Raw genomic sequence first — 24,619 nt, forward strand, 5'->3', positions numbered from 1 at the left:
TGTTATGTAATTTTTTCTAACTTATAATAAATATATACGTATAAAAAAAGGATGCTGTGCTATACTGTTTGTGCTAATGTTTTGTCGTATCGATTTTAGTTATTTTCTTTTAAATATTGAAAAATAATACAGGGGCAGTGGGTTTTTTAATAAGACTATTTAGGGTGGATGAACATTACACCGAATGTAATGGGGGTTGAAAGCTTGGCAATAGAACAATCTGCCTTCCTTTCTTGGTCTTTTTTTTTTCCTATTATAAATGATGTTATCGCTATTTGTTAATTTTTGTAAGAGGACAATCTTAATGCCACTTCGAGGCCAATAAGACAAAATGTGTTCTGTCGTTGAAAGCTGCGCCATACACAAACATTACACAATGTTCTATATTATTTTGAAGCTATGTATGATTACATTAGGAATTATGTTGTGTTTGTACTACATAGATAAACTTGTAAATTGTACACTGCATATAATTAATACAACCATCATCTACAACATATACACTAGATATTTATATTCACAATAAAATGTACTGACAGGCAAAAAATTCTGATCACTTGATTTAAAAAAAATTTGGTCTTAATTTTTTTTTTAAACCGTTTATACTGTTCTTTACTGTTTATGGTGTTTTTTGTTTCAACAAGAAAAAATCTAAATTGGTTGGGAAAACTTTTTAAATTTAATTTTTACGAGGGTTCGTAACAGCTGAGGTCATATCGACCCTCGTGGAGCCAGTATTTTTTTTCTGCTTTCCCTACGTATTCATGCTAATGAATACATTCAGTCTCAATATACACTAAGAATCAAGGCGAGCTATAAAGCATTTTATGCAGTAAATAAAGAAATACATTTATTCCAATAAATAAATAACATTATCAATGTACAAAGATCTTTATTTAGTTAATATTTAGCCCACTGGAAACAGGTTCGTATTGACCAAACAGTGGTAGTTATCTCGGTCCCCGGACTAATTGGTATGGACGGTAATGAAAATGCAGCTGAGGCCTTCCAACCTACGTTCTCAACATCCGTTGATCCCGCGGCTCACTAAAAATGTAACGGAGAACATTATTAAAAGAAAGTGGCACCGTTGGTGCGCTGGAAGGGCAGACACATCAAGAGCATTGTTGATAGGTGAATAGTAGAGGATTAGATAGGCCACCTGAGATTGACAGACACTTTTAAGATAAAGCCTGTGTACGTGTCTGGCATGTAGAGAATGGTCACTTTATTGAAAGGTGCTGTTCCTTGGCTAATTTTAGAGGAATGACATTCGATATTTGAATTATGCTGAAGTATGGCGAGTAATCAAGTTCTCTGTTATGATTTTTTGAGGAAACAAGTTTTTTTAAATTAATATGGTACTGAAGTTGTGTGCCCTTAATGAATGTTGTATTGGCTTAAATGTTTAGTCCGAGAGGGCCAATAGTGGATTGTTGTGAGTATGCCATTGACACTGAATTAGATTTGTTATATAATAGGTGTTTAGGATGTTGAAAAATTGAGTGCTTCACAATGAGTGATTGGTATGTAAATAGAAAAAAAATGTATTGAAGAGTGAGTGAGAGTGTTAAAGGGTTTGTATAGAATGACTGCATTGGGAGTGTAATGAAGCTGTTGATTAGCCCCCTGCAACCAAACCTCGGTGGCTGAATGGATAAGACCAAAGTCTGACCTGATACCTGGGGTGGGTGATTTATTAGGCATGCTGGTAATTTTTTGTAAATGACACAAAAGCTGGAATTGCTGGTGGGTTATGAGTCATATGTTCAGCAATTTAGCCACTTGCTGAGTGAGGGGAGAACTATGCTTCTATCTCTCTCTCCCTGCAAGTATTTAATATATTTTGTGAAAATAATCAAGCAATAAGTCATCTTTGGATAATAAAAAAAGTATATTAAACAATCACACACTGGTGAGTTAATCAAAACAATGCCTTTTTTCAGAATTTTAATTTAATCATGACAAGACATTTAATATTTTGGATATTAAAATGAGTTGTAGTTTATTAATTTTATTTTACATGTCAAAACAATATTTCATTTACTTGTAAAAAAACAAGAACACAAAAACACAATCTATTTTAATTAGAGCTCTAAGTCGCTAATTTAATACACAATAAACCAACTTTACTACAAATGATAAGAAGTAATACTAATTTTTTTAATATGTCAATATTAATTGTAATAGTCAAATTAAATAGTAAATAAATTTTTAAAGCCGATATTTCTTCAAAAAGAAAACTCGTTATATTTTCAAACTCTAGCAACTACATATATTTGCTTTTAAATTATAGTATTGACTTTGGCCTATCAAATTATTTTAATCGTATAAATAAATATTTTAATATACATTTACCAAAAAATTTCAGTTAGTAATTTTTTTCTCCAGAAAAAGGTTAGGCAAGACCGAAGGCTCATAATTTGTACAATGTTTTTCTTTACTTTTTCAACTTGGGGTATATATATATATATATATATATATAAAATATCTACAAGATCACTGGTAAAACTAGCAAAAAATATACAAAGTACAATGAATACTTTAAAATAAAAAATTAGACACTATTTAAAGCTTTATAGGAAATTAATATTACATTTGGAAATTTTGAAAATAATTAAACAAAAACTTGATTGAAAGGTAATTTTAAATTAAAAATGACACAATAAAAAGGTGGGAAATTTTCAGTTTAGAACTCAAAACTGGTTTAACAAAATGAAAAATTAAAATGAGATAAAAAATCCTTTTATAAATGATAAGCAAAACAGTTAATTACAAAATAAACTAACTTTGGCCGAGAGGCTATTAGAGTTCTGTCGTTATTTCGTCTTGAGGTCTGAACCCCAGAGAAACAAAATCGTCCAGATGAGACTGAACCCTCCAATCGATGAACTCGTCAGAAGTTCTCTTTCTCGTGTTGTAATTTGAGTCAAAGCCAGTGCTGGACGATACACCCGAAAAATGGCTCGGTTCCGTTCTCAAAAAATTTACAAGTTCCGTTACCTATCAAAAGGATAAATGAATGAATAAAGGCAAAAAAGATTTTAATATAATAAAAAAAAGTAATAATAATACTTGGTTGTTATGATGTTTCTTGTAACGGTTCAATATCCTGTGTGCCCAATTGAACAGAGTTTCCCAATCTGGCGGCGGTGTGGTCAATTGGTTCTCAGGTTTATTTAACAGTATCAATATCCTCGATAGATCTTTTAACACTGGCCTTTGTAAAATAAATAAAATTGTAAAGTGAAAAAAAACTTGTAAAAAAGTTGAACTGTAACAGTACTTGTAAGGTTGAAGTGCAGAATAGCTGCTTAACGATCGAACTTGACTCCTGGTTTCATTAAGCATATCCAAGAAGACAGGAGCTTCACTTCTCAGTTCTCTGATTTCTTTAAGGTACTCCATAGAGTCTCTTTCACTTTCTTCACTTCCTATTTTATCAATCAAATACTTTTTTTTTACAAATGAAAATAAAATAAAAACTGGGATTGTAAATTTTTGTTGCTAAATGTACAGCATTATTACATAATTACAAGGCTGACCATTCATTAAAACCAGAACAAATCAGGATTGATTTTTAGGTCAATTATTAAATACCACTTTTACCTTGAGTAGAATGTGATAAAGAGGGTGGATGTTTTCCGACCTTCCTCGAATACTTGCAATAAAGGCCAAATGCTAAAGCGGAAACTATACATAGTACGATTCCCAATGACGCCCCCATAGCCTCCCCCGACAGACCTTTCGATTTCAGTCTCTCTAAAATTCAGACAAAATTGTAAATGTTTGAAAAAAAAAGTGTCAGTTTTTGTCAGTACCTTGGCATATGGTCGACATGTAATCGACTAGAGACGACCACGATGAATCGTAGCCAGGGGGGCAAACGTCTCTTTCAGGAGAGCACTCTTTGTTTCTCAACACTAGTTGACTACATTTTGTACAATGAGTCAAGTTGATTCCATCACATTTAAGGCAACTCACAACTCCTCTACATTCACCTGTTGAAATTAACAATAATTTAAAAAAAGTTATTGGCTTACCTTCAGCAGCCCAAATGGGCAAATTCCTGTTAAGTACTCTAAAAACCAAAGCATTTCTCCCAATAACTTTAATTAAATGAAGGCATCTTTCGGCTAAAGTGGAGTGGGTTTCATTATTGCTATATATACCGAGTTTAAGAAATGTAAGTGTTTGAGATATGCCTGTGGCCTAGTCCAATACAGCAACCTGTGGTGTTAAGGGTGAATATGCTTAATTCCCTGCATATTGCAGATTAAATTTAAATTCCCCAAGGCTGAGCTCTAACGTAAAAATTGTGTTTGTACAACATTAAAGTAGTTTAGACTGATTGCCTTTGTGGCGACCAACATACAATTATTAAACACCACACCTAAATTAGTTCACTTGAATAGTATGTATCTGCCATAATTTAAGCATAACAGGTAGTTTTGTTTTTATTGTTTTAATATTTTTGTTTTGTTTAATTTTTTGTAATGATTTATGTACTTTAAGCTTGTCTAACTAATTCTTGCGTTGTTTCATCAAATCGTTCCTTGGTCTTCCAGATTGTTTTAAATTATTTGTAGAACCAGTCGAGAACTTTTCTAAAAGATGTTGTACATTAGATGAATGTACGGTGTGCATGTACATTCAGTTATATGTACAATTTATTTTGTAAAGGGCTCTTGCTCGTAAAATGAATAATTCTAAGCTTCAAAATACTTTATGTCCCTAGAATTTTCCTCTTTGTTTATTTCAATTCCTTTCATGTTTAAGAGAATGTTCCATTTTCTTCTTCTTCTTCTTGCCTATTTGTATGAGGATGGCAAAACCTGAAACTCATCTTACAAACCAAAATAGTGAAGATAGGCTGACTAAAATACAGGTCTCATCAACCTTCACACCATAAGAACTACACACACACAAAATATCGTGAGAATTTCTCATGTGGGTGTTGAACGTGTAGTTTGATCTTTATCATAGTTTTCCTATCCTCACCAAAAAAGTCTGATATACCAAAACAGACAAGATAGATTGGCTATAATACAGAGTTCATTCACCTTAACATGAAAAGTGCTAAAAACACAGTAAATATTGTGAAATTTCCTGATGTGATCTTTCTATCCTCACTGAGTTGGTTTGTAAGACACATTTCGATTTCTTCTCATCTTCAATGTTGGGCCTAATCGTACTGCAAAATTGGATTATATCAATCTTCTTCAAATGCCCATTCAGTCCACAGTGTCCTGTCAAAAATACTGTTAGGTTAAGTTTTTCCTGCTTCCTTTAATGCATTCTATTGCTTCTTTCCATCTCAAACTCACTAGAAGGTGGTTGGATTGTTTGCATCCAATGAGTGTATTCCTCAGTATCCTTTTTTTAAATTTTATTTTGTCGTTTTGTCTAAGATACTCACGGATAGTGTGAATCCCTAGGCCACAGAAGGGCTCAGGAACTATCAGCAGTTTAGTAGCCCCTTTTCTCCCAAGGGCTCTGCATCCTAGCTTGGTCGGTCTGTCCGAGAGTAAAATACAGGGTCCACCTTCACATGAAAAGTGCCAAAAACACAATATTGTGAGATTTCCTACTAAGGTCTGTTAGACTATTAGAATACGTCCAGCACTGAAAATGGCAGAAGCGGAAATGCATCTCACATACCAAAAAGACCCAAACACAATAAATACAGTGAGATTTCCTCCTGTGGTTTTTCTATCCTCACTGGGTTGGTCTGTGATACCATCCTCACATGAATACATCCAGCACTGAAGATCGCAAAAGCTGAAGTGCATCTCACAGACTAAAACAGCCAAGATAGACTGACCGTCAAACATGGTTCATTACTCTTCACACCAAAAAACCCACACACAAAATTGTGATTCCCTCCTATGGTTAATTAGACTACAGTCTACGACAACTATGCCTGTGATCTGTCAGAATCATTTCGGCTTCTTGCCGTCCTGACATGAATACATCTAGCACAGAAAATGGCAAAAGCCAAAATGCATCTCACAGACCAAAACAGCCAACGCAGGCTAAACGTTAAACAACGTTCATTATTTTTCACATCAAAAAAGCCAAACACACAATAAATATGGTGAGATTTCCTCCTGTGGCCTGTGGATGATGAACCTGTAATTTTATCTTTACCTACCCTCAACGTGACATGTCTGACAGACCTAGCAAGGCAGATCGAGATGATTAGTAAAGATCAATTCACCATAAATAGTTAGTATACAATTTTTTAAAATTATAATATTGTCTTTCTAAATGTCCTATATAGCAGCGTTAAAAGCTGTAGATTTTAAAATCAAATAACAGAAATGCTTTTTTATGTACAATAATTAAACGCCACACCTAAACTAATTAACTTGAATAGTATGTATCCTCTGATTATTTAAGCACAAAATATTTTATTATTCCTATATTTTTGTGTTTAAATATTGTTTTGTATAGTGTTTTTTCATAACGAGGGCAATTTTTTTTATTGTATAATTTAAACATTTTGTCCTCGTTTTTGCTAATTATTGAATATTTTAAGTACTTAAAGTAGGCCAATAATAATTTTTTTTATTTCGAAAAGACTCCTTTGTCTTTTTAAAAATGCGAATAACAGTTTTTAAGTGGAAAAGTGGGCTAGAGTACGGATTAACAGACCGACTGACCCAATTAATTAATATGCGAAAGTCTAGCTGTAAATGTTTTGAAAAGATGAAAGAAAGAAAAATTGAGGATAGAAATACCTGTTTTGACAGCGGTGCTGTACTCAAAAGAGATAAAAATAGAAATGATTAAATAATACAGGGACCAGACCCTCAGCGTTTTCCCCATTCTCTTGAATCATTTTATTCCGTTGTTGTTGTTGTGCTGATACGAGTTGCAGGCTCGGTCGCTTTGTCCTGGACACCTGTTGAACCTGGGACGGGTGCCGTGTTCATGTCCGTCGTGGGTTCACGGCCGACGAACGTGCTCTGGGTCCGGACTCCGGATGCGAAGGGGCGAGAGAAAAGAGAAGCGAAAAAAAATTCTCAGCATTTGCTGAACATCTGCCCGTATTTACTTCCCACTGTCATCCACGCCCTACCAATAAACCGTCATCAAAAACAACGGAGGATCCAACTTCCTGCAGACAGATCGCGTTATGTACAATGAAGAGGACGGGGTGGGAGTCGAGTACGTGACTGCCTTTTTACAATCAACCGGATATAGTACAATTAATAATAATAATGACTTATTTTACGGAATTAATTCAATTTACAAAAAATGTTTAAATATATACATATACAATATAAAAAATATACCAATATAAAAGCAAAAATAAGGAAACAAAGAAAAAAACTCCAGTATTAAACAAAATTTAAACCAAGAAAACAACTTAAAAGAATATTTCATATACCTAAAATATATACCTAAAAAAGATTACATTAATCATTGTTATTTCACATTTTTAAATTGTCATTGTAATTTAATAGAACATATTTTAAAATATTATACAAATAATATTAGAAAACAATTACATAAAAATATGTTGATTAAGTAAGCAAAAATAAGTGTATTGTACATATTTAAATGTATTATATTCTATAAATCCTATTCCTAAATTCTATAAAAATCTTCTAGGCTGAAGAAAAACATGATGAGGTGAGAGAGTTAAAAATGTGGGTTATGTATTTTAAAGTATCTGGAAGGGGAAAAAAATATGAGTTTAATAGAAATAAAATTGGAACCTGAAGCATTAGATTTAATTGAAAAGTAGGCTTCTAAAATATTTTCATGAGTAATATTTGAAAAACTAAAAGGCAATTTACAATGATACCATCCCTAACCATCCCTAACTTTTTTTTTTTTTTTTTTTTGAGGGGCGCTTCAACAAGGGTCTTGTTAACGCAGCATTTTTTATAGAATTACCCTGTGGGAAGAAGATCGAGGAACCAGCACACCAGAAGGGCGCACGTACACAACAATGCAACAATGCCCCAGCATGCCCAACCCCACGACCCGCCACAGGGAGTCCCATGTTACACATTGCTCGTTTATGAAATGGAGTTTAAATTACACTATTTATTAAACAATATGTAAAGAAAAAAATAGCTTAAAAGAATGTTTCATACAAATATATCTAAAAAAAGATCACATTTATCATTGTTATTTTAAATTGTCATTATAAAATAATATAACATATTTATTGTACAAATAATATTAGAAAACAATTACATAAAATATGTTGATTAAGAAAGTAAAAATAGGAGTATTTGTGCATATTTAGATGAATTATATTCAGTAAAAAAATTTAATTAGAAATAATATAAGTTAAATATGGAAAAATGTATGTATACATATACATAATATAAAAATTGCTACATATACAAAAATTACTTCTACAACCATTTATTTAACATTCTCTGTTGGTTGAAATCAGGGAGAATACTGCATGATGTGGAATTTAATGGTCAATTTAAACAAATCTAAAATCTTAGTGTTTCGGAAAGGGGGGAAGTTGGCACAAAAGAAAAATTGGATATATGCAGAAAAAATGTGGTTTTTTTTCGAGCAGTGGAAACCCTGCTATAAAAGAATATTTATTTATTTTAATCGTACAAATAAAGCTTTAAGCCCCCTTACATGTACACATATTAGAAATAAATTGTTTTATAAACATAGTAAAATAAGTAAAATAATAATAACAACAATAATAATAAGCCATTTAATAAAATATACAAAACAATAATGACAATCCATATTTGCTTAGTGGTCATAATTGACCGTATTAATTATTCCAATTTATTATTCTTTTTACCTAAGGTTTTTGGTTGAGTTGAAAAATCAGTGTAACGAGTGGGATTCGAACCCACAACCTTCAGCTGAATACATCGCTGGTCTAATCACTTTAGCTATCATGACTTTGATCCCCTAAAATATGATCGAATAATGACAATAATATATTCGTTAAAATATTAATTATTTATACTCGAATTATGAAACCACATCACAAAAGAAAAGCAGAAAGAGGAAAAAGGAAAAGGGAAAAGGAAAGGGAAGAGGGAAATAAAGGAGATGATTCATGTCGTTTTTAAAAATTCATATACCATGGGCTTGAAACAAACCTGCTAGGAAGCAGAAAGTACTGTTACGTAGAAGGATAAGGCTAAAGGTTTAGAAGAGTGTTGAAGGTTTGGGATATGATTTGTGAGTCTGGATAAGGAATGAGAAAAACGTTGATAGATATTGAGGATATTTATTTGACTTAATTTTAAATATATTTATTAAAACTCTATGTTTATAAGTGCTTAGAATGCTAAGGTTGCTGAAAATATTAATATAGGAAGAAATCCCTTGGTTTAAGATCATAACAGGAATGATAAGCAATTTGAAGGCGGTGAACAGATTGAGATTCGAAGGAAACTGAAAAAACAGCACTACACTAAGAGAATAAAGGAATTTTTAGAGATTTAATAAGGAGAACTCTAGTTTTCTGTGGAGTGAAACAGCTAAGGTGTCAAAGAGAATGGAGGCTTGAGTAGATCTTTTTAATAATAAAGCTCACACAGTTATGCCATGCAAGCTTGGAGTTAAAAATAACACTGAGATTTTTAACTTTCGGTAAAAAATTAGTAGGGAAGCTGTTGATATGAGGAGGGGTAGGCAATGAATACTAATGGGTTTATTGGAAATTAATAAGGTTGGATTTGTTAAGATTTAAAAGAATACCGTTATTTCTTGCAGTTAGTTGAGAGAATGAAGATCACAGTTGAGCAGATTCAAAGATGTTGCTTGTAGGACATTGATTGCAAAGCTGAATGATATCAGTATAAAGATGAATTTGGGAGAAATTAAGACCTAATAAATGATCATTTAGAAACATGGAAAAGAGTAAATGTCCAAGAACAGAGCCTTGGGATTCACCAGCTGAAATTGAGAGATAGGAGATAGAATTTGAATCTTTAACTTTCTGAATTCTGTCAGATAAATAGGAGGAAATGAGATTAGTACCAGTAGAAAAAAATCTAAAAAGATGTGTCACTTTCTAAATAAGCAAATTATGATTTATGGAACCAAATGTATTGAAAAAATCAAGTAGAACAACAGTGGTACACCTCATCAATGCTTAGGTGAACATCATCTCAGATTGAAAAGGGGATATAAAGGCATAGTCAATAAATAAGGAAATTTGTTTAAATAAATTTTTTCTCAAATGTTTGGATTGTGATCGGGGAATACTAATAGGGCGATAGTCACTAGCAAGTGTGGATTTAGGTCTCTTAGCTGAACGAAAACACGATTAGGTGAGATAAAAGTTAAAAATGTGAGTTTTGTATTTTGAAGTAACAGGACGGGAAAAAAATTATGAGTTTAATAGAAATCAGATCAGAACCTGTAGCATTATATTTAATTGAAAGGATGACCAAAAATATTTTCATGATCAATATTTGAAAAACTAAAGGAGAATTTACGGTGATATAAATGAGCAGCGAGTAGAGTTTAATTAAATTAAACAATATGTAAAATAAAAATATAGCTTAAAAGAATGTTTCATATAAATATACACAAAAAAGATCACGCTTCACATCAATCACATATCATTATTTTAAATTGTCATTGTAAAACAATATAACATTTTCAAATATTATACAAATAATATTAGAAAACAATTACATAGAAATATGTTGGTTAAGTAAGAAAAAGTAAGATATGTGTATTTGAAATTGTTGTTCAATTTCAAAAGAAACAAATGTGACCACAAAAATAGCACCACACTTTATGATCTGAAGAGGCCTGAATATAGGTCGAAATGTCTGCAAACAAAAAAGAAGAAAAATGTGTTTTTCTATATTACTTTATTCTGACTGCTTCTCATGATTTCAACAAATTATTGAACAATCGGTCACTAAAAAACACACATTTCCAGTGAGTCCAGATTCAACTGCAAAATTATACATAAAATAATTAAATTTAGAAACAACTAAAAATTATACACCTCAAGATGCAAACAGGTCCTTTGCACTTCAAAACTGAAATTGCATCAAGCCTAATGACCATGCCTGAGTATAGATTACCAAAAATTGTTTCTATGGAAACCACCAAGAAAAATTGTTCATGGTTCACTACAGTAAACAAGTTAATGCAGAATTATGGCCTGGACTTCTTATCCATTTTATTATCTACATTGGTATATTATGTATATTATATGTTTTTTCTGATTATTTTATACGTTTCTGTCTTTAAGCTCTTATTTACATTTATAAATGTCTCATTTAACACGTGGCTTTAAAATGGCTCCTTCATCTAAGGATTCATAATCTTAAGCATATAATAAATAAATAGATAAAATATTTTTATATATTACTATTGCTATTGTAATTAATATGCTAAAAGATCGAAGATCTGGGTAATAAAGTAAAATGGAAGAATTACAAAAATTAGCTGTGTATCATTGGCACAGAATGGCAGACTACTGGAAAAAGTTGGAAAAGTTGGGAGAAGATTTTGCTCAATGGGCCTGGTATCAAATTCATTCGCTTTGTACAATTATTAATTTTATTTATTTCTACAAGAAGAGGACAACTTGTACACTGCATTTCTTTGTTATTTATTCATTTGATTATACAACATTTACCACAGAAATAATTTATTTTATTGCAGTTCAAACAGATCAAATGGGCCAAAACTGAACAGTCAAGAGTATAAAAAACATTCATAAAAATTCAGAATATAAAAATATAACATTAGATAAAAAGATGAAAGTACAATTAGATAATAACTGCAATAGATAACAATAAAACTTGTGGCCAAGGAAAAAACATACAAAATACAAAAAATAAATAAATAAAAATTAATAGGGCTCGGTGAATTTTAATGCCAGTAGCATCTTCTTTATATCCTTCTTTTTGAAAACTGACAAGTCGTGAGAGAAAGGGTCTGTGACATCTCCATATCAATTAATGTGCTGAACTATCGGGAAAGGCTAGATTCCGACTCATAATTCATCCCATGTTGGGGGATATAGAAAAGTTCACAGGAGTGGAGTCGGTACTAGGGGATCCTAATATCAATGCAGGAAAAGATCTCCGGGGAATCAATAGTTAAGTACCTTCCATAAGAACAAGACCGAAGCCAAAATTCTTCTGTTTTCCAGAGTCTAGTCCGATCAAATTCAATCTTTCCGTATAAGCTCACTACTGTCATGTATATTCATTTTGAACAGCAAAATATTTAGATATCCTTCTTTGTACCCTCTCAATCATGAACTGCTATTTGATCCAGCCAAACAAATAATACTTGCACCCAGCAAATATCAACGAACAAGGGATTAGTAGAGGATTTTTATGGCAAATTCATTATTAAAATCTACTGTCTGCCATTCAATGAAGCTCAAGTTTTTATAAAAATGGTTTATGTTTGAATAGATTCAAAGAGCTCAGGAAAATCCATTTATTTTGTACCATTATTAATTTTATATATTTCTACAAGAAGAAGGCAACTGTTTATTTTACTGTATTTATTTGTTTATTTATTAATTTAATTATGCAGCAGCATTTGACAGCAATAATTTATACACAATTTCTACATTGTTGTACATTTCTAATTTTTTTGGCAACCTTTTATTTAAATATATTTATAATAAAAAAATCAAAAATCTAAATTTAGTATATATTCTTCTTTATATCTGTACGGTGTATTTTTGCATGAAGACAACTGTTCATTTTATTACATAACTAAATTATCATACAATCAAATGTATTGTAGAGCCTCATAAAAAGCTTTTTATTATGATTTATGGTTTGGTCATTTCTGATTGATTTGGTCTTATCCCCAGACACATCTGACAGACCAACATGATCGGTAATGACCAAACTACAGGTTCATCATCCTGCAGACCCCATGGAGAAATCCCACAATTATAATTATAAACGGATTTGTTCTTGAGCATAGTTATTCATGTAGGTCATTATTACGATGTACTTGTTTTATTAGTGCTATTCAATTTATAGTGGGAAAAAGGAATCGGTCTTGTAATGGCATCGTATTAATTGCACTTCTGCATAGTTGCTCGGTTACTGACTGCACCTGCTTATTCACTGGAATGATAGATTAAAAAGCAAAAAGTGTAAAAAATGGTTTTTATATACTTGTTTCGAACCAATTTGCTTTTTTACGATCTCCGTCAAAGACTCCCCGCCCCCCGCCAGCGTTACCGTCGAGGTCGACCTCACGGCGGCAGCCCCACTCCACGGCGGCTACTGCAGCTCTGTGCTCCGGGCCGTGCTGCCACCTGGTCGCGGAGGAAGGACGCCGATCCGCAGGACGAAGAGGGCCGCCAGTCGCCAGGAGCCAGGAGCCAAGAGCAAGGATCGAGAAGCCTGCCAGGGTCGATTTAGCCGCGGCTCAGTCGAAATTCCGTCGCGTGTGATTCGTCGGGAGTGAAGTGAAGACCTTTTTTTTACGGATCGCCTCCCCTTTTTCAATCCGTCCTCATATTCTGCAGCTGGAATTTGTCTTCTTTTCAACCGGGGCCCGTTCTACTTCTAATCGCATGGTAAAGAATTTTATCTATTTATTTTATTCACTCAGTAAATCTCATTTCTGGCATTTACTATCCTGCAACAATACTCCAATTGGTAATCTTTTGGCACAGGTGAAAAAATTTAATTTCAGCATAAAACCTTTCTTCATTAGATAGTTGAACAATTCGTTTTGTATTTCAATTTATTATTATAATTGCAGGTGCGCACAAATACACTTTAACTACCTCTTCTACATACCCATTTTATTTTGTTTTTATACATACACCCACTCACAAAATTATGAATTCACTTACATATACATTCACATATATCTAAGGTTTTATTTACAAAAGAATTTATATTCAGTTTTATAAAAAAAACCTTAAATAAACACAAAGTTAATATTTTGCTCTCAAATAATATATTTTCAATTAACTGGCCCGACAGGCTTTTTGAATTTAGGGGAGAACTTTTCCGGTTCCGATCTGAGGAATGCGTACGAGCCTGATTATTATTTTTCGTCAAATACTTTACATATGTTATTGTGCAATGTATACGTTTGTTTTATATTTATATTTGTGAAAATATGAACACTTATTATATATATTATTATAACGGAGCCTCTTATATTATGTGTGTTTGTTTGTGTTTATGTTTATATGCGCATGTAAATGTGGGTAGATGTAGATCTTGTCGGGGGTGTAATACACTGCGCCCTTAAGAGCAATTGTATCCCTCGTTGTGTGCCTATAACGGTGAGTCCTATCTCATCACGAAACTTGATTAGTAGGCCCGGTTTCAGTGGTTGAATTTCTTCTTCAGTCTCATTGTACGTCCCAGGACACTTCCTACTGCGGGCAAGAGTAGCACCACAGTCTGTTAACAGGTGTGTTGTTGTATCCTCTGCTTCCTTGCAGGGTTATACCAATCTTCTTTAAATGTCCGTTTAGTATGCAGTGTCCTGTTAAGAGTCCTGTTAGGATTCGCAGTTTTTTCCTGCTTCCTTTGATACAATCTGTCACTTCTTTCCTTCCGAAATTTTTTAGGGGGTTCTTGGATTGTTTGTGTCCAATGAGTGAATTCTATTGTTCCCTCATTTTCTTTTTATCCTTCTGTCTGAGGTACTCATTGATAGCGTGTAAATGGGTGTGCCTGTTGTATGTGCTATCGAAATGTGTATATGTACGGATTTGAGAATATAAATGCATATGGGAATATGTATATGTGTGTTAATTCGTATTTGTTTATGTTTTCTTAATGTCTTGATGCATATAGTAAATGTTGCGTTTGAGAATTTTTCCCCCTGATGGATAATAACTCTAAAGACTGGAAGTTCATTGATACATTTAAAGAATACGTCGTACAGGTTTTCTTTCTTTATCAGCAGTAATAGTTCGGCTAGTGGTCAGGTGATGCCTTAGAACATGCACGGATTAGTAGGCACAACCTTTGTTCTCGAAGTTAGGGCAGTGAAGTAAACTGGGTTTCACATTGGAGGTAAGTTTATGTCACATGTGCAGTTGGAAAAGATTATATCCCATGTTCGCTTGACTTGGTCGAAGGTTTTGTACGCCGGCTGGCTACATCCGAAAAAGCTTTTTTGTGAGAATTCCACTTGCAGTTCCCATCCAACAAGACTCCCAAAATGTGCTTCCAAGTTTGAAGGGAGCTTCTGTCACATGTACAGCTGGAAATGGTACGATGGTCATCCTTTGCGGAAATGCCCTTTTTTCCCAGGCATACTTAGCTTGGGCAAAAGGTTTGTTCGTCGGCTAGCTACATCTGGAAAGAGCTTTTTTTGTGTGATTATCATTTGCAGTTCTCATTCAACAAGAGTCATCCATACCCTTAGACTCCAGCTTTGCCCTGAAGTACAACCCGGGAAGTTTACATTGTACCTCAGAATTTGCAGAATTTGAATTGAATTTCCAGAAGCTTCGCAAGCAAGTGTTGCAACTCTTGCTTTTTAATCCTCCAGCTTTAACCAAACAAAACCGGCCCTCTATTCCCTGGTTAAATGGAAGAGAGTGGATAAAATTCCTGGCGTCTTCGATCAAAGAAAGATGGTCTATTACTGTACAGAATCGTTTCACTGTAGTTTTAGTACCATATTTGCTTTGATTTGTTAAAACATAGAACCACGTTTTCCCAATTGTTCAGCCTGGTTTTTAGAACAGGATTATTCATTCGATATTGCAGTTCAGTTTTCATTTTGTATTATTTATAGAATAAGACATCACAACCGACTTGATTATCACTTTTGCTTCCGTCAATTTATATATAAAAAAATCCATTTACTACCTGGATTCCGCCTTCTTTAAAGATATGTGTGGCTAATCGAAGTAAATGTTGGGGTGGTGAAATTCTGCTTGCTTGTGGATGGACTCTGTTTAGCATTCTTCTCAACTTCATACAGCCTCACGTGCTCTCCCAATGCCAGCATAATAGGCGTTAATCTGGCGATCCACAAGCAGCCTCGTAAGATATGGTTATGTACTTTTGATTATTCGAAAACGAATCAGTGTTTGCATTTTTGTAAGTCTTACACTATTACATATTATTTTGGGACAGTAGTACTAGGCTGGAAGCGCGTGGCGGACAACTGTAAAGCTTGGACCTACTCAAAAGAAATGTGTTGTTTGATGTTTTGATGATCGAAGAAATGTTGATGTTGTTTAGTTGCTGGCATTGAAATGGTTAAACCTTGGCCTTCATAAAAATGTGGAACCTGAAATGTTTTGAAATTTAAACGCAGCAACTAAACATCAAATAAAAAAAAGGACTATGTTAATTTTGAAAGTCCCGTATCGATGGACAGATTCGTAAGGACAAATTTTTGATTAGAGTTATTGGGTTGTCCGGAAAATAATGCAGGATTTTGGTATTAAACAAAAAAAAAGAAACTAGTTACTTTAAAGCAATGTTCTTTAATCAAAATAATTTCCCATACNAAACTTAAAATCCTGCATTATTTTCCGGACAACCCAATATAATGTACAATAGGGCCATGTTGCATATATCCAAGCTATGTAAGTGATTTCTCAGATGCTACTCTGTCTAATTGTACTGTCCTTAGTTTATTAGGTCAATTCTATTGTCTCGATCCTTCTTTTAAGAATTAGTAGGTTATTGATTGTCACTGCTGCAATTCTATTCCCGGGGTCTTCGTTGTGCCATAGTTAATTGCGAAATTAGAACTAGAAGAAAAAATGTTTGTAAATCCCAGGCCCTGAAGATGATCTCAATAAAGATCGAAACGTTGGCACGATAAAGAAAATGTTTTCTGAAACCTACATCACACCAGACCGCATCTCACGATTTCTGAATAATCATCGACTAACGGTCACTAATCAAAACACACACACACACACACGCACACACACACACGCACGCGCACGCACGCACGCATGCACGCGCACATACACGTTAATTGAGAAGTTGCTCTGCACTCGACTATGGGTGGTATTTTCCACATCTTCATGACGACATACAAATAGTGTCATCGTTGCATACCCAAGCTGTGCGGGAGTTTTCTCAGATGCTTCCCTGTTTACTACTTTCTTACTGTTATGTCTGGCACCTCTAGAGTTTGTTCATTTCTCTTTGAGGTTTGTGTGGATCCCATTCTGAGGTGGAGATGTCTGGTTATCCAAAATATACATTCTGGGCATATAGGTCAGTTTGCTTGTTCATTAAAAATTCCTTTGTGCCCTGATAGCCAAGATTGGTAGGTTGCTATGTCGTATTTATGATTGTAAATTCTCCCGTTTTGGCTGTATTAACAGTATATTTTGGCCGTGAGATTTTGACGTGTTTTTAGAGCTGTTTGGCTGCCTGGTCATATCAGGTTGTCAGCGCAGCCTCTTTTAAGAGTTTCTACGGCACGAGAATTTCAGCTCAAAAGACCGAGGTTTACTTCCGTAATCAGTTTGATTGCTTGTAGTTTAGTAATTTATAGTCTTGTAATTGAGAATCGGTAGCCGTTATTGACGGCTCACTCGAAAGTTTAATTCAGGATTATCGGCCATTATTGGATTATTTCCACCTACTAACAATATTACTTTTTGGTTTATTGGAACTAGAGGTTCAAGATGTGTGAGATTTTGCGCGTTTTGAGTTGTGTTTAGGACAGCGGAATATATTGGGTTTTTAAACGAAAATACTTCGGTTCAACGGGAATAAATCCTTGCTCCAATAAGAAAATGCAAGCACCTCTCCCCCTGCTTATAACCCTGATGTACAACCAGTATATCCCCCGAAATGTCTTAAGGTTGGGCTTTGTTTAAAAGATGTAAAATAAAGATTAAAAATTGATTCTGATTTTGCACGAAGTATTTTCAATACAATAACATATATACCAGTTAATAGTTTTATTGGACTACGAAATAACTAATTTCTTCTGTTTCTTCCTGTCCAAGCAGAATAAAAGTCGATAAAATAAACATACAATAGTTACTAATATGTACACTATATAATATCTTCAATTCAATCGGTTTTCACAGAATGGAAAAAATAAAAATAAAACATTAACTAACCCAGTAGGAATGAAAGAAATATCGGTCACAAAAAAACGAGTTCTACCGACAAGTTGATCTGCGAGTAAACGGGTAAAGAATTTTTATGACCAAAGGGAAAGCAATTATGATCGAATGTATTATGGAATCGTCCCGCGTTTTTCTTTACACTTTCGTCCCACCTGAAATTCCGCAATTAAAACCGAGTAATAAAATTTCACGCTTAATAAAACCGCTTAATTCGACCTTGTTGAATTTCCATTCAGGAATTGAATTTCAAGGAAATCCACTTTCGTTGCAGTCTAGGTGTTAACATGGTAAAGAATCTTTATATATAAAGGGTAACTAAGGTGGTCTCATCAATTTACAAAAGGATTTTTGGTTCTTTCTGTCTGCAAGCTTCTTTTTGTGTAAATCAAAAGAATGTTACGATGTTTTGTTAAAATAGTTCTTCTAAATACTTCTACTACTAGTAGTTCTACTAAATAGTAGTATAGTAGTAAATAGTAGTACTACTACTAGTTACTAGTATACTACTATTTAGTAGAACTACTAGTAGTAGAAGTATTTAGAAGAACTCTTTTAACAAAACATCGTAACATTCTTTTGATTTACACAAAAAGAAGCTTGCAGTAATAATACTTATTGTAGTAATAGTTTTACTACTAATTCATTTTGTGTTTTTCTTATCTCTTTCTTCTTCTTGTGTTAACCTAAAAAAAGTTTCGGTCAATTTGTTGTCTTATTCCATCAAATCGTTTTTCTATTAATGCTCATTCATCTGGCTTTTTTAATATCAATCTTCTTTTTATGATATTCGCCATAATTTGTAACTTTTTCAAGTAAAAATTCTACTTCCGCTATATCTGATTTTTTTTATTCCATTCTTTTTCTTTTATGAAATCCAAAATAACATCAACTTCCCTAACCATCCCTTATCAAGTTTTTCTATTAAGTACCTATCCTTTCAGTACTAATTATCTGATTCTTTTCTCATTTAATTTATCTTTTTGTGTAATCGAAAAGAAAGTCAAAATTTTCCAGTATAATCTGTTTACTACTAATTCGTCTGATTTTTCCTAGTCCTTCTAATTATGAAATCCAAACGAATGCCAAGCTTTTCCACCAAAATCGTATTTCTATCACTGCTAAATTACCTGCTTTTTTCTGATGCCGTTATTCGTCATAATTTCTAATTTTCTCCTACGAAATTCCTACGCTTCTGATGCTCCATCATCTGATTGTTTCTGACTCCATTTTTCTTCTTGTGCAGTCCATTGCTAAATTCATTCTTCTTTTTGTAAAATTCGAAGGAACAAGGTTTGACTTTCCATCAAAATATTTTTTCTATTATTGATAACTCTTTATAGTATTATTAAAAATAAACAAAAATTTCTATTAAATTACTAATCCTTTTGCTACTTATTCATCTGATTCTTTTCTCACTTGATTTACCTTTTGGTGTAACCCAAGATTTTTTCTATTCTTTTTATATAATCCAAAATAATGTCGCTTTTCGATCAAAATCTTTCTTCTATTAGTGCTCATTCTTCTGATGCCACTCTTCTTTTTATTTGTCAATAATTTCAAACCTTTTTCAACCATAAATTGCCTATGTTCCTAATTCATCTGTTTGTTTCTGACACAATTCTCCTTTTTTCATCACTCGTACAGTTTTTCTTTCTGCATTTGATTCCTTAGCATTTTAAATTTTTGTATTACTTAATATTTTTTATTGATATTTTTGTATTACTTAATTTTTTTACACAGTGGAGAGGTACAAACACAAATCAAAGAATTATCTTATGCTGGTATGTCACGATATAAATTATGTTTATTGAAAACGATAAAATACTTCTTCCCCTTCAATATTTTTTTTTCAGTTTTTTTAATACAATGAAACATATTCTAGAAGAATGAAAAATAATATATCGTCAAATTTACCGCGTGCCGAACGATGTCCGGAAATGCGGTGGGTTTAAAATGCGGTTTGACCATTTTAGACCGATTCCCCTTCATTAGAAGAACCGCAAACCGCCTCAACCAAATCGCTATAAATTATTCAGTTTTCTTTTTACCGATGAAATTCTAATTGTGGACTTCTGTTCTATGGGGAAGCGGGCTAAGGAGGAAATAGATAAACGGTCTTTTCCGGAAAAAGGAACTTATCTATTGACATAATTCTATATGAAAATAGATTTTTTCATCTATGTTTAACATAGTTTAAGACTACTTAAAGATTCATCTTTCTCAGCATTACGGTGCGAATGTAAAAGTAATTGACCGTAATGTTCTTTTATTGCCGTGTATTCCGTAGAATCACGATGATTCGACTTAATTACAAATGATTTAATGCTAATGATCCTACTATTAATGTTTTATCCCACATATGCTACCACTCGATTTCCGAAGACTTCCAATACTACCGTAAGTCACTGAACCACAAAATATTTCTATCGTAGCCAAAAAATCTAGCATATAAAAATAAAGTTTCTGAATTATGCAAAATTAACTGTCAACTGCAACAAAACATCGTAGCGCCTTGCCGCGCCCTGTTTATAGATTTAATATAGTACCATATGTCTATAATCTTTTCAGATCAATGCTTTATTTTTATTTTTACTAAATTGTAAAGGATTAGAATTTGATAAACAATAAAATAAAGCAATGTTTTCAAAGAAATTATAGAATCATCGCTTTGCCTCACCCTGAGATAGGCCTGACATTGTGCCATCTGATTGAAGTTTTCAGCCAATGGTCGTATTTTATTTCATTCAGGCTTACAAGAAAAATACCTTGGTTTGATCAACCGAAATAAAGTAATACTGCAGATAGAAATGTAACGCATCTGCTCTTTGCCTCACCAGCATATAGGCCAGATTTAGTACATTCTATTATAATTTAAGGTCAAGTGTTTTGTTTTTGTCTACATTGACTTTTAAATGCAATATTCCAAGGCTTGATCATCGAAATAAAGTAATCCTGCAACTAAACATTTAAGGCACACCTCACCCTGCTTATAGTTTTGCTGTTGCACCATATGACAATAGACGTTTCAAATCTGTGGTCATTTTATCTTTATTTGAATTTTGCAAGTAAAATACCTAGGTTTGATCAACCGAAATATACACTAATAAAACAAGACATCTAAGGGATCATTGCCTTGCCTCACCCAGTTTATAGGCCTCGTGAAGCGCAATCTAACAATGATAATTTACGGTCAGTAACTTTTATTTTCTTTCCATTGTCTTTTAAAAGCAAATTTCTAAGGTTTGATCAATCGAAATAAAGTTGCAACTAGATATTTAAGTTACCCTGATTATATCTTTGTCGTTGTGCCATCTGATAGGAGAAGTTTGCGATTGATGGAGGTTTTTCTTTCATAGAATTATAAAAGAAAAATATCCAGGTTTGATGAACTGAAGTAGTGTAATGGTGAAATTCTAAACGATACTTTTGTTTGCCCCACCTTGCTCATAGGACTGATGTAGAGATTAGAGAATAGACCATTCTAATTTAAGGTCTATTGCTTTGTTTTGGTCTCCATTCGCTTGTAAAACCAATATTCCAATGTTTGATCAAATCGAAATATTGCAATGTTGAGACATTTAAGGGATTTATTAATTTGCCTCACGCAGATTAATTAGCCTGTTGTAGTGCAATCTATGATAATTTTGTGCCATAGGTTTTTATGTTCCACAATTGGCTTTTAAAATCAAAACTCTTAGGTTTGTTTAATCTAAATTACGTAACGCAGCAACTACATATTTAAGGCATCATCGCTCTGCTTATTTACTCGACGTTGTGTCATCTGACAATAGAGGTTTCCAGTCGATGGTCAATTTTTCTTTCACTGAATTTTAAAAGAAAAATGCTTAGCTTTATATCTATAATGCAAAGGCGAAACAAGACAAAGAACAAGCGAAATTCACAGATCTGGAAGAGGAAGTTTCGCCTCTCCCTACTTACAACCCTGACATTTTCCTCTTACTAACTGATCCTGGCACATAGTTTGCTTTTATATTTCGACAAGTGTTTCGTATTCATTTTATGTGTGGCTTATGCAACTACCTTGATATTGCATATGAACAAGCTAACTTGACCTATTAAATCTTGAATAAGTTTATGTCTTAAGAGAGTGTAAATTTGATTGACAAGGTTTGATTCTGATGAATCGCACTTCTTGATGTAATTCCTCATAAACACTGAACTATTCAGAACCTGTATGACAGTGCGTTTTAATAAGACCAACGAACCGAAGGAAGACGACTTTCGCTGAGGAATAAACGATAAAAAATATTAGGATTAAATCATAGTGCGGATTTTATGGGGTATAAAATGAAATTATTTATTATGAGACCGTTCGGACTGTCAGAACAGGAAGAAATGCTTGACCAGAGGTCAACACCTAATCGATCAAAACATCCTACAAGTTCATATTTATCTTGTCAAGTCTATCTGAAAGACTTACATGTTACGTCTACGTTTACTATGATCAAAAGGAAAAGTTGAAGTCCAGAAATCGGACTGACAGACAGGTCGTCTCCTGTCGGTCAATAACACCAAGGTTCCCCTTGGGACGGGGACAGTTTTTTTTGTCTCTTCTTAGTGATATTAAATAAAAGAAGGTGGTCAAAAAAGAAAAGAGGGCGACATAGGAATAAAAACAAATGTAAAAAGGAATAAGAAAATGATGTCTAAGGCCGTGTATAATTGATTCGGGGTCCCCCATTGATAATTGGTGGGTAATTGAGAAGGAGAAGGTTGGAAGTAGGAGCAGGAATCCCCCTCGGGCGATACAGACTCGACCAAAAAGACAAACCACACCTGCTCGGGACCACTTTAACTCCACCTATGCCCACACGGACACACAAACACATCCTCCAAAAACAGTTCCCCTACAATTACTCCACAGGTAGAAAGAGGACGGGGGAAAGCTCATTTGAGGAAGCCGTTACCCCTAAACAGCGGTACGACACGATTCACAAACACTATTCCTGAATATTCAGTCACAGAGGGTTACCTGTTTCGTCGAAATAGTACAAACCGAGCGCTCCTTTAACACGAAATTGTGCCCAGAAGAAACCATTCACAAATCAGAGCGTTTATAACAAGAGCAAAGAAACTTTTGCTTTAAAATCACTGAAACCAGTTTGTTTAACTGTAAAATAAGCCGAGAAAAAACAATGCACAATTACTATTTTATATTTACGTTTAGATATGTATCTGTTATTTCATTATTGTTCAAAGCAAAGCTTATTTAACACAAAATCTAGCTGAGAAAAAATATTAATAAATTCAAAGGATATTTCATCTTCTGCAAGGAACAATTTGCTTCAAAATTGTTCAAAGCAAGGCTTATTCAACCTAAAATTTAGCCGAAAAAAGGATTAATAAATTTATGTAGAGCCATGAACCATTTGCTTCAAAACTGTTCAAACCAAGGTTGTTTGACTGTGTAAAATGAGTCGAGAAAAATCAGTGCAAAATTACTATTTTATTTTTATGTTGAGAAGAGAACCTATCTCTTCAAAACAGTTCAAAGCAAGGCTGGTTCAACCTTAAATTTATCCAAGAAAAAATAGTTCATAAATATAAATGATTGGGATGTTCAGTGAGGAAACTGTTGCTACTAAATTTTTATCTTTAGCGAGGAAATCGGTTAAAAAAAGGCTTGAAAACACTAAATTTATTTGAAAAAATAAAGAAAAAAAAGATTAATGAATATGAAGGATTTGAATCTTCACAAGAAAAACTGTTGGTTCAATATTGTTCAAAAAAGTCTTAAAAACCTAAATTTATTTGAGCAGAAAGGATTCATAAACATAAAAGAATTGGATCATCAGCAAGGAAACTATTGCTTCTACATTTTATATTTAGCAAGGAAACTGTCCCTGCAAATTTGGCCAAAGAAAGGCTTGTAAAACCCTAAATTTATAGGGAGAAAAAAGGAATGAATATGAAGGATTTGGATCTTCAGCGTTACTTCAATATTGTTCAAAAAAGGCTTGATAAATCTAAATTAATTTTGGGCAAAAAAGGATTCATAAACATAAAAGAATTGGATCATCAGCAAGGAAAGTATTGCTTCTAAATTTTATTTTTAGCAAGGAAACTGTCCCTGCAAATTTGGCCAAAGAAAGGCTTGTAAAATCGTAAATTTATAGGGAGAAAAAAGGATGAATGAATATGAAGGATTTGGATCTTCAGCAAGAAAACTGTTGCTTCAATATTGTTCAAAAAAGGCTTGATAAACCTAAATTTATTTGAGCAAAAAGGATTCATAAACATAAAAGAATTGGATCATCAGCGAGGAAATTATTGCTTCTAAATTTTCATTTTTAGCAAGGAAACTGTCCCTGCAAATTTGGCCAAAGAAAAGCTTGTAAAACCCTAAATTTATAGGGAGAAAAAAGGATTAATTAATATAACGGATTTGGATCTTTAGCAAGAAAACTGTTACTTCAATATTGTTTAAAAAAGGCTTGATAAAACTAAATGAATTTGGGCGAAAAAGGATTCATAAACATAAAGGAATTGGATCATCAGTAAGGAAACTGGTCCTTCAATATTATTCAAAAAAGGCTTGATAAGCACTAAATT

The 24,619-nt window shown here is 33.3% G+C and overlaps 2 protein-coding genes across 3 annotated transcripts in view; one reads left to right on the forward strand and one right to left on the reverse strand.

Annotated features, from left to right (window-relative positions):
• Positions 1 to 907: 907 nt before the first annotated feature.
• On the reverse strand, positions 908 to 7,123 carry LOC106666227. Of its 2 annotated transcripts, XM_014393271.2 has the most exons (7): positions 6,744 to 7,123; positions 3,822 to 4,001; positions 3,610 to 3,762; positions 3,287 to 3,434; positions 3,076 to 3,220; positions 2,790 to 3,003; positions 908 to 1,047 (listed from the first exon to the last, which is right to left on the reverse strand). In XM_014393271.2, the coding sequence occupies exons 1-6, from the start codon at positions 6,829 to 6,831 to the stop codon at positions 2,806 to 2,808; spliced, it is 912 nt and encodes a 303-aa protein (XP_014248757.1). In that variant the 5' UTR covers positions 6,832 to 7,123; the 3' UTR covers positions 908 to 1,047; positions 2,790 to 2,805. The 2 variants fall into 2 exon arrangements, with proteins under 2 accessions (XP_014248757.1, XP_014248756.1); XM_014393270.2 differs by lacking the exon at positions 908 to 1,047 and having other exon boundaries at positions 2,454 to 3,003.
• Positions 7,124 to 13,264: 6,141 nt separating this feature from the next.
• LOC106666119 (ankyrin repeat and BTB/POZ domain-containing protein 2) overlaps positions 13,265 to 24,619 on the forward strand; it is a 39,914-nt gene continuing 28,559 nt past the window's right edge. The window contains exon 1 of the mRNA XM_014393039.2: positions 13,265 to 13,534. The gene's annotated coding sequence lies outside the window, so the exon portion shown is untranslated. The remainder of the gene's footprint in view (positions 13,535 to 24,619) is intronic.

Source organism: Cimex lectularius, unplaced genomic scaffold (assembly GCF_000648675.2).
Source record: "Cimex lectularius strain Harlan isolate CLEC.00 unplaced genomic scaffold, Clec_2.1 scaffold5, whole genome shotgun sequence".
NCBI classification, from domain to species: domain Eukaryota; kingdom Metazoa; phylum Arthropoda; class Insecta; order Hemiptera; family Cimicidae; genus Cimex; species Cimex lectularius.